The sequence below is a fragment of the Dama dama genome, chromosome 9, assembly GCF_033118175.1.
Source record: "Dama dama isolate Ldn47 chromosome 9, ASM3311817v1, whole genome shotgun sequence".
Lineage (NCBI taxonomy): Eukaryota > Metazoa > Chordata > Mammalia > Artiodactyla > Cervidae > Dama > Dama dama.
The window spans coordinates 9,147,739-9,163,847 of NC_083689.1; the positions used below are offsets into that span (position 1 = coordinate 9,147,739).

At 54.2% G+C, this 16,109-nt stretch overlaps 2 protein-coding genes across 5 annotated transcripts; both read right to left on the bottom strand.

The window, feature by feature from the left end:
• Window positions 1-1,536: 1,536 nt before the first annotated feature.
• On the bottom strand, window positions 1,537-4,667 carry UBA52 (ubiquitin A-52 residue ribosomal protein fusion product 1). Its single transcript, XM_061149800.1, has 5 exons — window positions 4,537-4,667; window positions 3,450-3,560; window positions 2,526-2,612; window positions 1,823-1,925; window positions 1,537-1,734 (listed from the first exon to the last, which is right to left on the bottom strand). Exons 2-5 carry the CDS (start codon window positions 3,550-3,552, stop codon window positions 1,641-1,643), a joined length of 387 nt encoding a protein of 128 aa, XP_061005783.1. The 5' UTR covers window positions 3,553-3,560; window positions 4,537-4,667; the 3' UTR covers window positions 1,537-1,640.
• Window positions 4,668-5,836: 1,169 nt separating this feature from the next.
• Window positions 5,837-14,444, bottom strand: KXD1 (KxDL motif containing 1). 4 transcript variants are annotated; one of them, XM_061149796.1, is made up of 6 exons: window positions 14,154-14,444; window positions 13,645-13,774; window positions 10,622-10,743; window positions 9,462-9,614; window positions 7,605-7,651; window positions 5,837-6,818 (listed from the first exon to the last, which is right to left on the bottom strand). In XM_061149796.1, exons 3-6 carry the CDS (start codon window positions 10,720-10,722, stop codon window positions 6,589-6,591), a joined length of 531 nt encoding a protein of 176 aa, XP_061005779.1. In that variant the 5' UTR covers window positions 10,723-10,743; window positions 13,645-13,774; window positions 14,154-14,444; the 3' UTR covers window positions 5,837-6,588. The 4 variants fall into 4 exon arrangements, with proteins under 4 accessions (XP_061005779.1, XP_061005781.1, XP_061005778.1 ...); XM_061149798.1 differs by lacking the exon at window positions 13,645-13,774; XM_061149795.1 differs by lacking the exons at window positions 13,645-13,774; window positions 14,154-14,444 and adding an exon at window positions 13,492-13,607.
• Between the last annotated feature and the right edge of the window lie 1,665 nt (window positions 14,445-16,109).

The following is a 16,109-nucleotide window of genomic DNA, read 5'->3' on the forward strand; positions in this document are numbered from 1 at the left end:
TTGACTAGCAGGTCCTATGTGAACCGGTTGGAAGAAGAAACTGACTCAGTCCTGTCTCTTTGCAACCCCATGGGACTATACAGTCCATGGAATTCTCCAGGCCAGAACACTGGAGTGGGTAGCCTTCCAGTTCTCCATGGGATCTTCCCAACCCAGGTCTCCAGCATTGCAGGCAGATTCTTTTTTTTTTTTTTTTTTAATTCTTTTTATTTATTTAATTTATGTGGCTGCACCAGGTCTTAGTTGTGGCATGTGGGATCTAGTACCCTGACCAGGGATTGAACCCGGGCCCCCTGCACTGGAAGCATGGAGCCCTAGCCCCTGGACCACCAGGGAAGTCCCTGCAGGCGGATTCTTTACCAGCTGAGCCACAAGGGAAGCCCAAGAATACTGGAGTGGGTGAAAGTGAAGTCGCTCAGTCGTGTCCGACTCCATAGACTGTAGCCTACCAGGATCCTCAGTTCATGGGATTTTCCAGACAAAAATACTGGTATGGGTTGCCATTTCCTTCTCCAGGGGATCTTCCTGACCCAGGGATCGAACCTGGGTCTCCGGCATTGTAGGCAGACTCTTTACCGTCTGAGCTAATACTGGAGTGGGTAGCCTACTCCTTTTCCAGGGGACTCTCCCTACCCAAGAATTGAACCAGCGTCTCCTGCATTGCAGGTGGATTCTTTTACCAACTGAGCTATCAGGGGAGCCCTGATTGGAAGTGAGCTGAAAAAGAGCCCCTGAGATGGGAGTCCAGGGCAGGGCAGGGCGAGGGTGGTGGTATAGTGTTTCATATTGAGAGGCCTGAGAGCTGGATACACACTGCCTAATTTGAACTTCAGAACCTCCCTCCTCTAGGAGTGGACAAGTGGGTAGACCAGGAAAATGGTGGCCTGGCCTTAGGGAGGGAGGGGTAGCTAACAAAAAATGAAACTCATCTACCTGAGACATGAAGCGACGGCCTCCAGGTCTCAGCTATTCTCAGGCATCACTGTCTGGGCCTGAGTTGTCACCTACATCCAGCCCCAGTCATCCCAAGACAAATAAAAACGTGGGCTTGCCAGGGTGCTGCCACCCTCAGCTGACAGACATGTCTTGGGTGGGGCCCAGGGGCTCCAGTGGTCAGGCAGAACAGAGAAAAGGTGTTATTACACTAGGTGGGGTGTTCCATCCTATCCACCCATCCACCCACCCACATCCAAACACCTCCAGGGCCCAGACATGAGGGGCTGTTAAATGTGCCTGACCGGGTCCCACCAGTCACTTGGTTGAAGGTCTTTATTCTCATATTTCAGATGGTAAACCCAAATGGGAGGGCTCAATAGGTTATGTGGCAGAGGGCCAGGTCTGAGACTTGCCTGTGCTGTGGTTATGACAACTTCAGATGTGAAGAACAGGGACCACGGCCCAATTTACAGATGAGACAAGTGGAACTCCAGACCTGGGACCCCCCAAGGGCTATGAAGAGCTGAGTGACACAAAGTCCCGTAGATGTCCACACCTCAGTCACCTCCCCACTGGACAGACCAGCCACAGGGACACCAATTACTGCTCCAGTCAACGAAAGGGAAACTTTATTGAGGCCCCAGGACCACGGGGATTGGGCAGGAGGCCGCCCTGGGGGCAAAGGAGAAGCCGGTGGAGGAGTTTTACTTGACCTTCTTCTTGGGGCGCAGGTTGTTGGTGTGGCCACACTTCTTCTTGCGGCAGTTGACAGCACGGGGGTGCAGGCGGGCGTAACACCTGTGGGAACACAGCAGGGCTGGTGAGGGCACACCCCGCCCCGCCGGCCCGCAGCCCACCCCCCCCCAGCCCCGCACGGGAGCCGTACTTGCGGCAGATCATCTTGTCGCAGTTGTATTTCTGAGCGAGCTGGCGGAGGGAAGGCTCAATGATGCCGCCTCGCAGACGAAGCACCAAGTGCAGGGTGGACTCTACAGGAAATGAAGGGCGGAGAGAGACACTGACCGAGCCTTGCCTCACCACCTCAGTCCCATGGGTGGAGGGCAGCCTCCAGGGCCCTCCAGACCAGTTTATCAAGTATGATGGGGCTACATCAGAATCCCGTGGGTATGTGCAGATGGACATGCCACTGCACAGAACCTCCACCTTGTCATGTCCCACCAGTCCTCACGAAATTGGAGACTAATATAAATATACATCAACAGTGGTATCCATCTGCAATTCCCCACAAGCAAGGCAATTCCTAAAAGATGCAAGGATAACCTTTTATTTTGCTAGGGAAAAAGTGGTGATTTCTTTTACAATACTTATAACATTAATACACACACACAGAGGCCTTAAAAAAAAAAGTGACTAAGAACATGAAAAACCATGGCCATTTGGAAAACACTGATGGAGATGCTTTTCAGCGATGAAAACAGCACTTTAGAGAACAACACTACCTAGTGCCATTTGATCCCCACCTTAAGGACCACCCTCCTCTACAGCTCCCTCCTGGTGACAAACGGTCAGTATTCCATCCTGGGTCCTAGGCCTCACTGAGGTCCTGTCTAGCCACCCCACCCCCGTACCTTTCTGGATATTGTAGTCTGACAGAGTGCGGCCATCCTCCAGCTGTTTGCCCGCGAAGATCAGACGCTGCTGGTCAGGTGGGATGCCTAAGAAAAGAGGATTTCCATGATAGAGGCTCTCTCGCAAGCACACTGCTGGCAACTGCCGCAACCACCCGCCTCCGCCACCACACACACACACACACACACACACACACACACACACACACACACACACACACACACACACACACACACACACACACACACACACACACACACGCTGTGCCAGGATTACCCCAATCTGTCAGGTGGGATGCCTAAGAAAAGAGGATTTCCATGATAGAGGCTCTCTCGCAAGCACACTGCTGGCAACTGCCGCAACCACCCGCCTCCGCCACCACACACACACACACACACACACACACACACACACACACACACACACACACACACACACACACACACACGCTGTGCCAGGATTACCTCTCTCGCAAGCACACTGCTGGCAACTGCCGCAACCACCCGCCTCCGCCACCACACACACACACACACACACACACACACACACACACACACACACACACACACACACACACACACACACACGCTGTGCCAGGATTACCCCAATCTGTCAGGTGGGATGCCTAAGAAAAGAGGATTTCCATGATAGAGGCTCTCTCGCAAGCACACTGCTGGCAACTGCCGCAACCACCCGCCTCCGCCACCACACACACACACACACACACGCTGTGCCAGGATTACCCCAATCTGTCAAAAGGGAAACTGAGGTAGGGAGGGCAAGCTGCCTTCCCAAGATGACACTGAGGAACACGGGCATGACTGAGATCTGTTGAAGCCCAGCACCCATTCCACACAGGACAGCAGATACCCAGGGCTGAGGAGTTCCTACTGGGCCAAGCACTCAGACTCAGTCCAACTCACCCTCCTTGTCTTGGATTTTGGCTTTGACATTCTCAATGGTGTCACTGGGCTCGACCTCAAGGGTGATGGTCTTGCCCGTCAGGGTCTTCACAAAGATCTGCATCTCTGCGTCTGCTCGGGAGAGAGAGTTAGCATGGATGGGGGAGTGGTGATCGCTAAACGTCTGAGCAGCCCCAGCTCACAGGCTGACCAGGCAGGTTTAGTCCTTGACAGCCCCGTGCATGCCTCGACCTCAAATGCAGGCCCACCTCTGTGCCTGTTTCCTTCTGCCCCTCTGAGCCTGCACCTTCAACTTTAGGGCACCACCCTGCCAAGCATATTTTCTCCAAGGTGGTCTGGAAGTCCCACCCTTCCTCTCCTCACCAGACCCTGCTCTTCTTGCAGCCTGGGTGAGAATCTCATCTTAGTAGCATCCCAACACACACACTTTCCTCCCTACAATCCCTTTTCCTCTTCAATACCAAGCTCAGACACCCAAAACTCCGGCTTCCTTCTGGGTTACACCCTAATGCTCAGACCACACTTCCTGCTTTTTATCCAACCCATATATAACAACTGCTAACCACGTGCCTGGCACTTGTTTACACAGGTATCGTTTTCATCTTTTTTTTTTTTTAGTATATGTGCTGCCGAAGCGAGCACCATTTTCTTCTTCTAAGTTAAGAAAACAGTTGCTACTACCAGACTCTCTTTACAGACTTGGCAAAGGAGATAGATGGAAACCCAGCTCAGGGGCTTCATATTTTCGAAGGCACTGGCAGTTTCCGCCACGAGAAAAAATTACAGTTAACACCCCTCCGCATTATATTGGATCATCCCCGAAGGACACACGCTCTCTCCCCAAGGCCTCCTCAGATAGCTGGGGCCGGCGGAGCAGGCAAGCTCCCCTTCCAAATGTCGATTTCCCTCGCGGGGCCCAGCTCGGGACCGGAACCCGGCCCAGCGTGCCTTGCTAAGCCATCCCGCAGAACCTGGCCCGCCTACACGGATTCCAGGCCGCCGCCTCCGTTCCCTGGGTCCCCACAGTCCCCCGAACCCTACAAACCAACCCGGCCCACCGCCAACCCGCAAGGCCTCCACCACCAACCTGCTCCGCCGCCTGGTTGAAGAGAAAGAGGGCGGCGGAACCGGAAACCGCCGATTCGCCGCCGAAAGCGCCTGCGCACCGAGCACGCTGCGTGCTTGCGTCACAATCCTCGCCGCGCGCCGTGCCCCGCCCGCGACCCCGCCCCGCCCCCGTGATGGGTGCAGGCGAACCAAGTCGCGGCGCTTGAGTGGGACCTTCGCCCACTAGCTTCCGGGTGTGAGCCCCACCCACCGGGTCACGTAGTAAGACTGCCGCACCTTTCCAGGTGTTACTGCCCGCTGTCTCCATACCGCCTGGAAGACGGCCCGCACATAGCGGGTGCTCCGGAAATATTTAAACAGAGTAGGAGAGACCTTTGTGCTGAAAGAAAGGTATTAAGCCGTAGGTCCAAAGACGCAGGGGTCGAGGCGGGAGGCGGGAGGCGGCGCCGGGGCTAGACCCCTGGGAGCCACTGGAGGTTCTCTGGCTGCTGTGCATAAATAGATATCGGGGTGGGTGCGTACCGGAGCGCGGAGAGCAGGTGGGGTTGGTGCATTCACTCAAAGAAATGAAGTGGGTCCCAGGGTCTGTTTTGGATCTGCGACGGAAGAAGTTAAAAAGTGCTGGGCGCCGGGAACAAGTGAGGACGAAGTTATCCGTGGGTTTGGCAGCGTGCTATGCTAAATCGCTTCGGTCGTGTCTGACTCCGTCCCTATAGACTGTAGCCTGCCAGACCCCTCTGTCCATGGGATTTTCCAGGCAGGAATACTGGAGTGGATTGCCATGCTGTCCTCCAAGGGATCTTCCTGACCCAGGGATCGAACCCACATTTGCACTGCAGGCGGCTTCTTCACAGTGGAGCCATTGATCAGCGTACCTTCTTACTTCACTGACCACTTCCCGGCGCCCCCTATGGACCAGGCAAATGCAGACACACTGAAGTCTGGGAAGAGACCTTTAATAACAGAATGGAAAGTGCTTCAAAGATGAGGGGACTCTGTGTCAAAGATGAGGGGAATCTGTGACCGTGTCTGATGGGGAATGGGACCCCGTCTAGCTCCCTGAGGAGCCCATTTTGTGGCTGAGATTTAGAGGAATTATTCAAGGAAGTAAGGAAATGATGTGCAAGCAGTGGGAAGGCTTCTGTGGTGATAGGAAGTGGGGTCATTACGGTTGTCACCACTGGGGACTCCCACGCAGAGCAGCCACATCTCTTTCTAGGCCAGTGGTGCCTGGCGATCCATAACCAGGCTGTCCCACATGCAGCACCTGTCCCTGTTTTGGGATGCTGCGCCCAAGGGTGGAAGGAAGTCACTGCTAGTTACACCCTCCCCTTTTTAGTAACAGAGTCTCTTTATTGATAGCTTCCCAACAGCATCTGTAAACATCGGGTACAAAAATATTCCACTTAACTCTGTTTTCCAAGGTTGCTCGGCTTGCTCCACAAAGGCCCAAGGAGAGGCTTGTTAGGCCCTAGAGGTCTACACCTCCGGTCAGAGAAACGGCCCAACCAGGCTTGGGGCTGAGTGGATGGCTAATCTCTGTCTTGAGCCTTCTACATCTGTTTCAGAAACCTCCTTGAGATAATGAATGGAGAAAGGATTCAGTACTTTCATTAGAGGAAGGGGCAAGAAGACCAGAATTAGTAGGCGCAGGGGTGGGCTCGGTGAACTTGGATATGACAGTGCTTGACTGTCTTGAGGGGGTTCTGACCAGGGGGCTGGGGTAGGGGACATCTGGCTCTGATCTCTGGGAAGCTTTAAGTGTTGTTCAGAGTAGACCTAAGGCCTGACTCTGGAAAAGCTCCCTGTGCTCAGCCCAACTCCAGATGGACTGGTCATCCCCAGTCTGATACAGGGATCCACAGAAGAGAGATGTTCTCAGGAAGGAGCAGGAATGAAAGATCCCCAGGAATTCTAGGGAGGGAGCCTTGTCCCCTCGGCAAGCCCTAAATGACAGACTAGGGTGGCAAAGCTGAGTGTCTCGGGGCAGGGTTCTCAGCCGCCACTTCAGACATCTGGGGAGCGATGCTGCTGCTGCCCTGAGACCCGCTCGGAGCTCCTGGGAGCGGGGCTACTCGCCCGGCATCTCCTCGTCATCTGTATGGCTGCGACCGTTGATGGCGGGGGAACCAGGCCGGACATGGGACAGGTCCTCGAAGCCTGGGCTGAGGGAGGGGGAGACGGTGTCAGGGCTGGTGTCACACGAGCCTGTGCTCTGTTCCGAAGTGGCAATGGTGGTGGTGGTGCTAGGCGGGATGGGGTCTTCATCTTCGTCCTCCAGGAGGGATGCCTCTGGGATGTCTGGGGGAAGGAGACCCAAGAGCTGGCTGAGTCACTGTCATCATTGGGCACTGTGCCGAGGGATGAATTGGGCCCATGACCCCTGACAGCTACCTCCACCCCACAGGACAAGACTTTGTTCACTTTACAGAGGAGGAAACTGAGGCCTGGGCAGGTAAGAGGCCTCCCTCTAAGGTGAAGTGAGGTAAGGACTCAGGTTCTCCAGGGTCTGGCCTATATGGGCCCTGGGCGGTGAGCCTGAGCCTGGCTCTGCCCTCTTGACTGTGTCACCTGGGCCTGGCCCCTCGCCTGCTTGTGCCTCAGCTCCCTGCTCTATAAACTGGGAGATGATGGCACTGCCTTTGTGCCTGTGGTTTCAGCAGCCCTGGGTGGGGAGCTGTTGGCCCATTCAGCAGACTGGGTAAAGTGAGGCTCAGCATGGACGATGCTGTGCTTCCTCTGCCAAGTCACTGCCACAGCCCCCACCTCACAGGTGGCTACGGGTAACAGCCTGCCTCATAGTGGGTACATGACACTCACTGGGCTAAGGAGTGTCATCCTCATGAACATCCCGTTGTTAGGACCTCTGCCAAAAGAGGAGATTCTGATCTCAACACCTGCTCTGCACGTTGCCAAGAAGACCAGGCCAGACCCCTGCCCCACGTCTCTGGACCCACGACCCACCAGGGCCTGGGCCTGGTGTCAGCCCGTGGGGTGCATTCCAGAAGCCAGCCCTGGGCTGAGGGCACGGACATCGAAGGGTACAGAGCCCGCAAGTGGGATGCAGGAGTTATGGGTGACACTTACGGCTGAAGGCCTCCGGGTGCTGTCTGGCCAGCTTCCCTTTCAGTGTCCTGTGGGGGAAGGCAAGGAACATAGGGCTGAGCCTGCTGAGGAGACAGCTGGGCCCGCTGCAGGCCAGAGCCTCGCGCTCACTGCCAGCCGGACCCTGCTCCCAGGCTGGAGCAGGGCCTGGCGCTCAGCCCGCGGACCTCGACCCTGCGATGGATGGTAGCTGCCCTCCTGTCACCCAGCCTCCGTGTGTCCTCAGGGCTGGGGCTGGGCCCTGCCTGTCAGGCCTCATGTCTCACCCTCTTCCACCAGGACCACCTTCCAGGAAGCTCCCCTTCCCCTCACCTCAACAGCCACTCCTCTGGGGGACGTGTCCCAGCCTGTCTTTCCATCTGGGGCGAGGATGTCTGTATAGGGGGCCGGGAGGGCCTGCCTGTCCACGCCCCAAACACCGGCACTCATTAAACTGAAGTTCACAGAGAGGCACCTGTTTCCCTTTTTTAACTGTTGGCTTTTTCTTTGTACCTGAAGTAATGCAGTTCTGTTTGGGCTTCCCTGGTGACTCAGATGGTAAAGAACCCGCCTGCAATGCAGGAGACCCGGGTTGGGAAGATCCCCTGGAGAAGGGAACGGCTACCCACTCCAGTATCCTCGCCTGGGAAATCCCATGGACGAGGAGCCTGGCGGGCTACAGTCCCTGGGGTCGCAAAGAGTCTGACACAACTGAGCAACTGAGATTTTCACTTTTTTCAATGCAGTTCTGTTTACAAAGAGTTACAAAAGGGTCTTCAGAGCAGTCTCTCACCCTTGACTCTGGTCAGCCAGCACCATCCCCCAATTCCTCCCCGCAAAGTACCACTGCTACTGCGTCCCTGCCTGGGCAGACACACTTATCTCCTTCCTGAGGGACATCAGAACTTTCCCTGGTGGCTTAGACAGTAAAGAATCTACCTGCAATGTGGGAGACTCAGGTTCTATCCCTGGGTCGGGAAGATCCCCTGGAGAAGGAAATGGCAACCTACTCCAGTATTTTGGCCTGGAGAATTCCATGGACAGAGCAGCCTGGCGGGCTACAGTCCACGGGGTTGCAAAGAGTCGGACATGACTGGCTGACCAACACTTTCACTTTCACTGAGTGACACATACATGTCAGCCTTTGGGGTTCCTGCTCTAGCCCCATCCCTGCAACACCACACATGGGTGGGCAGCCTGGTGAGGTGCCCCAGAAAAGATGCCCTCTTACACAGGATTTATCTGGCCTGTTTCATGATTTCTGCATAGAGCTTGCTCCAACCTGTTGCCCTCAATCTGCAGCACCTACTTTGCCAGCAGACGTGGCTGCTCCTGAAATAGAGGAAGCGGCATGGTCGGCCAGAAATACCGCCGTAGCTGGTTCCAGGGCCAGGCGCCCCAGCTGTTAGCAGCAGCAGCGGTGATGTGAGCTCCAGGGCGGGGGGTGGGGATTGTCAAGTGTTCTGTGTGACTGGGGACTTGGACACTGTCTTTCCCTGTCCTCGTGGAAACCAGCTCGAGAAGGACCCACAAAATCCGGGAATCTCATTTTCCTCTTGAGAGAAGACCTGGGGAACTGGGTGGAGGCCAAGGCAGACAGGAGGCTAGCCTTTCACTGTCTGCTCCTGCCTACCTTTTGCATTATGGGTCCAGTGCTATATTGCATGTTCAAAAAGAAATAAAACTTAAGTTCAGAAACTCTAAGGTTTTCAGTCCTCCAATATTAAGTGTGCGATGAAGCCTTGTAAAACAAACAATCTGAGTCTCCCACCCTGCTATGTGGAGAGGACGGCCCTCATGGAAAAGAAGAGGAACCCGAGGCATGGAGTGGGAGGCGGAGGCTGGAGAGGGACCACCCACCTGATCCTGCGGAAGATACTGTCCAAGTCCCGCTTCATCTCCACCAGGGTCCTTGTGTGGTGCAAGAAGCGCTCGTTCATCTGCTGCAGGCGGGCACTTGACAGGTTGTTGAAGTTGAGCAGCATCTCGTTGGTCTTTTCAAAGCGGTCCAGCCTGGCAGCAGAAAAAGGGCACCGACTCCTCTGCTCAGCCTCCAGGGCCCTGCCAACTGATCCTGCTAGGCCTTTTCCTGTTCCGTGACCTCGGTGTACATCATTCCCGTGTCCTGTGGAGCTCTACCTGGTGTCTGAGACAGCTAGCAAACTCCTATTCAACTTTCAAAACCCTCCTCAAGGGTGCCCTTCTCATGTAGCCTTCACCCTCTCCCTCAAGCAGACTCTTTGACTCTCCTGTTTCCCCAGGTTCTTTCTCTGGTCCAGTCCTGATACCCTGAGGCCAGGAAGGTTCAAGTCTGATTTTGTCTCCTCTCAGCCTGGGAGTTCCCCCAGGGCTAGGTCTGAATCTGACCTTAAGACCCAGGAGGGAGATGGGTGGTGCTGAGACCCAGGCAGATCCAGCACCCTTGTCACAGGACGAGAAAGGTAAGGTATCGGGTCCATGCTGTGCCATAAATGGAATGAAGAACTTTTAGCTTAAAGACACAAAAATAAAGCCCCAGGAGACTGATTCCACCCCCAGATTGTATCAGAGAGCATGCTGGAATTAGGGGGAAGTTGTGGTGGCTACAGTGCCAAGTCCCAAAGAGGGCAAAGGGCATTCCCAGCCCTTCCAAGTGACCCCACATGCACTGCAGAGACAGCCTAGGCTGTGAGAACAGGCGCCCGACAGGAAGTGAGCCATGGCTCCCTTAAATCCCATAGCCCCTTCCTTATCCTCCCCCCCAACCCAGGTCTCCCCACCACAGGCCTCGGGGTAGGAGCTGCTGCGGCCCCCGCCAAACTGTCCACAGCTGCAAAACTGTCCCAGAGCCCCGCTGCCAGTGCCAGGGCCTCGCCTCCAGGCAAGGAAGGAATTCACTTTGGAGCCAGCCAGAAGATTTGCTCACTTCCTTCATTTTATCACCAGTGTGGGACCAGGGTAGAGGCGGGCAGGGCAAGAATGTTGGCCAGCAAGTGGATTCCTTCCCACGCCGGGGCCCCAGGGCCCTTGGCCTCACTCACATGTTCTTCTGGGCCAGGATGATGGCGCTGACATCGTCCGCATTCACCATGCTCAGGATGCGGCTACAGAAGACCCTCGAGGCCGAGTCCGGGGGGTCCATCTCTTCCTCCTCCTCCGCTGCCTGAAACAGGCAGGAATAAAGAATTGTCGGTTTGCATCAGGAAGTGGGGGAGGTGGGATGGATAAGAGGGTCTGGGAACCCTGCAAGCCACATGAAGCGGGTCATGCCACCTGAGCCTCAGCTTTGTCATCCCAGAAATTCAGGAGTGTTTTGAGAATCACTGGAGTTCATATTTATAACTTGTACCCAAGCACATCAGAATCCCATCACCCCTTCTACCTCCACACCCCCAACTCCCATGTGCCTAAAGTCACAGGCAACTTCCTCCTGCATAGATCTGCCACCCTCCTCCCATATCCCCTGCCTCTGCACCTGCCATCCCCGCTGGGAGAATATACATGGCTGTCCCTCAAATCATTACCCCCTCCAATGCCTTCTCTCCCAAGAGGCTCTTTGATGACTACCCCCACTCTGGGCACTCTCATCACTTCACCTTTTTAAATGGTTCCACTGTCTCATCTCTTCCTGAAATTATTTTAGTTATCAGGTGACCCATTTGCCGGTCACCCCCACAATGTCAACTGCAGCAGAACAAAGGCATGTCTTTCTGGCCTGCTGCTTTCTCCAGAGCCAAGCCCAGAACCCAGCTCACAGCAAGGGATTGCCAGAATTTAATTTGCTGAGAGCAAAACAGAAACTTTCAAACTCAGCTCTGAAGCTAGACTTCTATTAGCAACTTAAAGCCAGGCAGTGAGCCCCAACAATCCAGATGGCTCTGCAGCTCCCAGCTTCTCTGGCACACAGATTACATCCCAGCAGCTGGGGACTTCCGAGACCATGCTAGGGCAGTAGGGCCCACGGCTTCAGCACTGGCCCTCCTAATGACACTCAGGAAAAACCCAGAATCCTGACATAGCTTGGCTCTGGGGTCAGCACATTTAATGGCCAACAGAAAAGCCCACTTGCAACTGGTTAAGATTCACGCACAGGATGAGGAAGGGCTTTCAGAGTCCACGTCTACCCTCCTCTTTATTGAGCATCTACTCTATGCTAAACAAGACACCAATTTCAAGCACCAGCAACTGTTACCATCCTTATTTATGTATGAGGAAAATGATGCTCAGAGACTGAGGTACTGGGCCATTGACACACAACCAGTAACCATGGGTCACAACTCAAATGCCCACGGCCCATAGGATCCACAAATGTGACTTGGATGTTCAGTATCTACCTCTGACAGGACAGCTGCTTCTTACAGTCCCTGATTCCTGCCAGACTTGTGTTTCTTTCCAGAAAAAAAAAAGGAAAAACTGAAACATGGATTTCTTGTCCCTGTGAAATCACCTCATTTACAAATGTCAGCAACTAACATTTACCCCATTGAGGCCAAGAGTACATTTCTCTTAGTGCTGAATCTGGCTATTGGTTTGCAGCCCCCATGTGCTGTCCAGAGATAAACTGTCACACCTGATGAAATATCACCACCCCCCCCCCCACCACCCCCCCCCCCCCAGCTCCAATCACCATGCTTACTGAGCTCCTACTACGTGCCAGGTATGGACACCAACACCCTCCACATTTCCAAAGAAGATTATGTATAAAGGGGACACTGGGCTCTCAAAGGACAGAGTCGTGTGGTGGGACGCCTGCAGCTAGAGCCTGGCAGGTACAGCATTTGGACCTGTGGAAAATGGTTCTGCTTCAAAGCAGGGCTCTTTCCTATCTCTGGCTCCCAGATGTGAGGGCTGAGGGATTCAAGGCACACTCTCCCACCAGCTGCCTCTTGGAGGAAAGTGAAAGAAAGTGATATTGCTCAGTCATGTCTGTAGCCTACCAGGCTCCTCCGTCCATGGGATTTTCCAGGCAAGAGTACTGGAGTGGGGTGCCATTTCCTTCTCCAGAGGATCTTCCTGACCTGGGGATTGAACCAGGGTCTCCCACATTGTAGGCAGACGTTTTACCATCTGAGCCACAGTCTGGCTTATATACAGGGTGGAAATAACCCAGCATAGGCTCTGGTCCTGCTCCAAATATATTTATGGGGAAAACTCAGAGAGGGAGAGAGGGAGGCTGTGTGACCTTGGGAAAGTCATCTCACCTCCTAGATCTGTCATCCATAAAGCAGGAATAACAAAGAATTAGAATCTCACTATGCTGTTTGTGGGGACTGAAACCAACAGTGATAAGAGGCGCTGGGTTCTGGGCAGGGAGTTTCTCCGAGGGCAGCGTGAAGGAATCTAAGGATGGCCTCCCCAGTGCTTCCAAAAATAAGAACAAACACTTGTATAGCACTTCATTTAATCCCCAATTCCCCCTACTGGGCAGACACTACCACCTCCGAGGGCAACACAGGGGTGGGCTCCATTGCCCAAGGTCACACACCAGGGCGGGGAGGGGCAGCTACTCCACCCAGGTCTTTTAACAGAATTTAAATAGGCCGCCCAAGCTCAGCAAAACCCGCGAGTGGGGCGGGGCTCCCCAACCCCCTCATGCCCCGCCCTTGTGAAACCGGGAAACTGAGGCCCAAGCAGGCCAACGCCCGGTTTTGGTGACAAGGCACAGCCTGAATACAAGAGGCCCCAACTCTCGCGCCCCGGATCCGGATCCGGCCCACAGCGCCACCCGCGCATCCACTGCGCAGACAGGGAAACTGAGGCCTGTGCGCAGGAGGGGTGCCCAGATGTTGCCAGCGGCGCGCCCCACCCCACGACAGCCCGGGGACCGCGCCCAACCCGGCCTGCATCCCCAGAGGCCCCTGCGTCCCCAGCCCCACCCTGAACTCGGCCCGGGCGTCGGTGGCAGCAGCACCTGCACATCTGGCGGCCTTGCTCGCGCTTCCGGGATGGCGCCCGCGCCGCCGTAACGTCACCACGCACCCTGCGTACGAGCGCGCGCGTGGCGGCGACGTGCCCAGGGCCGACTTGCGTGAGTGGAGGCGTGGCAGGAAGGGGTGGGGCTTACATGTAGCTTCTATTTGCCGGCTCATCGCAACAAATAGCCAATCGAACAGTCCATCTCGCGCCGGCGTAGTTTGCAAAAGCTGAACTCCGCGGCGGCCCAGAACCGGGAAGGGATGTAGGAATAACGTAACCTTTTCAATAAAAGGATATAATCAGCTTCCTTCTTAGGAAAATCATGCCTTTTTGTAGTCTGTAAATTCCTGTATAAACAAACTGCACATGGCGACCCCTCCCCCACCTAGCTGTTTCACTGTTCTCGCCCTTCCCTCGAATTAGCCGATAAAACAGAGCTGGCTTCCCACTCGGTGTGCTGGCCGGTCACACTTGTTGGTTGTGCATCCTTCTGCAAAAGTGAAGTTTGCCTTGCCAATCCATTTTCAAAGCGCGCAGCGCCGGCGGAAGACATTTTCAACAATTTGGGGGCTCGTCTGGGATCCATGTCACCTGGAGGGGTCGAATGGACGCCCCTCCCCACCACCCCCCCCCACCCACCCCCGAGATGCGTCTCACCGTCTCCCTATGGTGGCATCCAGGGTGGGGAAGTCTGCTATCCCTTGGGTTGACAGCGGACTCCGGGTCGGAAGTCCTTCGGCACGCAGGGGAGGGGCCCAAGCAGGCACATAGGCGACCAGGTTACTCCGTGCAGGGACCAAGGTAAGAAACGTCACGTGCGTGCTAAGTCGCTTCAGTCGTGTCTGACTCTGTGCGACCCTATGGACTGTGTAGGCCTCCAGACTCCTCTGTCCATGGGGATTCTCCAGGGAAGAATACTGGACTGGGTTGCTATGCCCTCCTCCAGGGATCCAACCGGCGTCTCATGTCTCCTGCATTGGCATGTGGGTTCTTTACCACCAGCGCCACCTGGAAAGCCCTAATAAACGTCACAAGAGGTGACAAACTATTTCCTTGGTGGCCGGGTCATCCCAGAGGCTGTCTTGTGTGCATGAGACCTGTGTGTGGAAGCGAGTGTGGAGTCCTGATCCATAGTTCCGTTAATATCCTTTGGTGATTTCATATGGCATAAGGCAGTCTTTTCTGACCTAATCCGGGGCTTATACCGACCTGCCAGTAGCTAAGAAGCTAAGAGCAAAATATCCTCTCTTCTGAGATATTTTTCCCTTGAGGGAAATGGCCAGAGAGTCGAAGTAACTCAGGAAGAGTGCAAGAAACCTCCGAAGAAAGAAAAGGGGGGTTGAGCCTCAAGTCAAGTGCACACAATCAGACAATAGGGATGGACAATAAGAATCTTCTTTAGGCCGGAAGGATTCCAAGGGGAGAAAGACCAACAACAAGGTTCCCCCAGACAGTCCCCTAGGATGCACGCTCCAATATTGGGGATGAAAGGGAAAAAGAAACAACAGATGATAGAGTATTGCTGTTTCTTTTGGACTCAAGAACCTATATTCAAACCATCAGTATTTTGGCCTAAGTTTGGGTCCGATGAAGATTGGATCTGCCAATTGCTTGTACAGTATGTTGATGACAAGAGTCCAGTTGCCCAGGAAGAAATAGATTATGCTCTTTGCTGGAGAAAGGGGCTGGTGGTTCTATTCCCCTTAAAGATGGAACTAGGTAAAGACAAGGAGAAGTTTTGAAAATAGTAAGTGGGATTCTCTCGACTGTTTGCCTCTCCTTATAACTCAGGAGGCCTACAGCCTCAACTGCCCCAGGAATAGCCTAAACTGCTGCGGAAATAGCCTACACTGCCGCAGGAGAGGAAATAAGAACAGAAGAGAGAGAACCCAAGCTGGCCGCCATGGCCTCGGACCTTCTCCAGCACTGTATCCCTCCCTTCCTCTGTTGAGGAAGGACACAGAACAATGTAAAAAGGAAATTCAAAATTTACCCTTCCCTCCTGAAAGAGAGGAACCTTAGGCCCTCTAACCCCTCCAAGAGGGTCCCCTAGGAGGAAGGGGAATTGGATTTGTGAACACCGCACCCCCCCCACCCCCCTCACCCCCCCACCCCCGCCTCGCCCCGCACCCTCCCTGTTACCAGCTCTGAGGTTTGAGGATTGAAGAAAGAACTAAAGCCCTTATTAGAGAATCCCCCTGGGGTCACAAACCAGTTAGATCAATTTTTAGACCCTCAAATTTTCAAGTGGGCTGAGCTTGTATCTATTTTAGGCATTCTGTTTTCCAGAGAGGAAAGATCAATGATTTGGAGAACAGTGATGGCCACTTGGGAAAGGGAACACTTAGCTGGCTCAAATGTCTTAGCAGCTGAAGTAAAATTTCCTAACCAAGAACCACAATGGAATAATAACAGTCCTGAACATAAGGTCATACGAGAGATCTCAGGGACCTAATTATAAAAGGGATCAGATGTGAAGTAATTAGCCTCCAACTAATAAAAAATAAAAATAAAAAAAAAAAGAGAGAGGGAAACAGAGAAAGAAAAAGAAAGGAAGAAGGGAGGGAGAACGGAAGGAAGAGAGGAGGGAGGGAGGAGAGGAGAGGAGAAGGG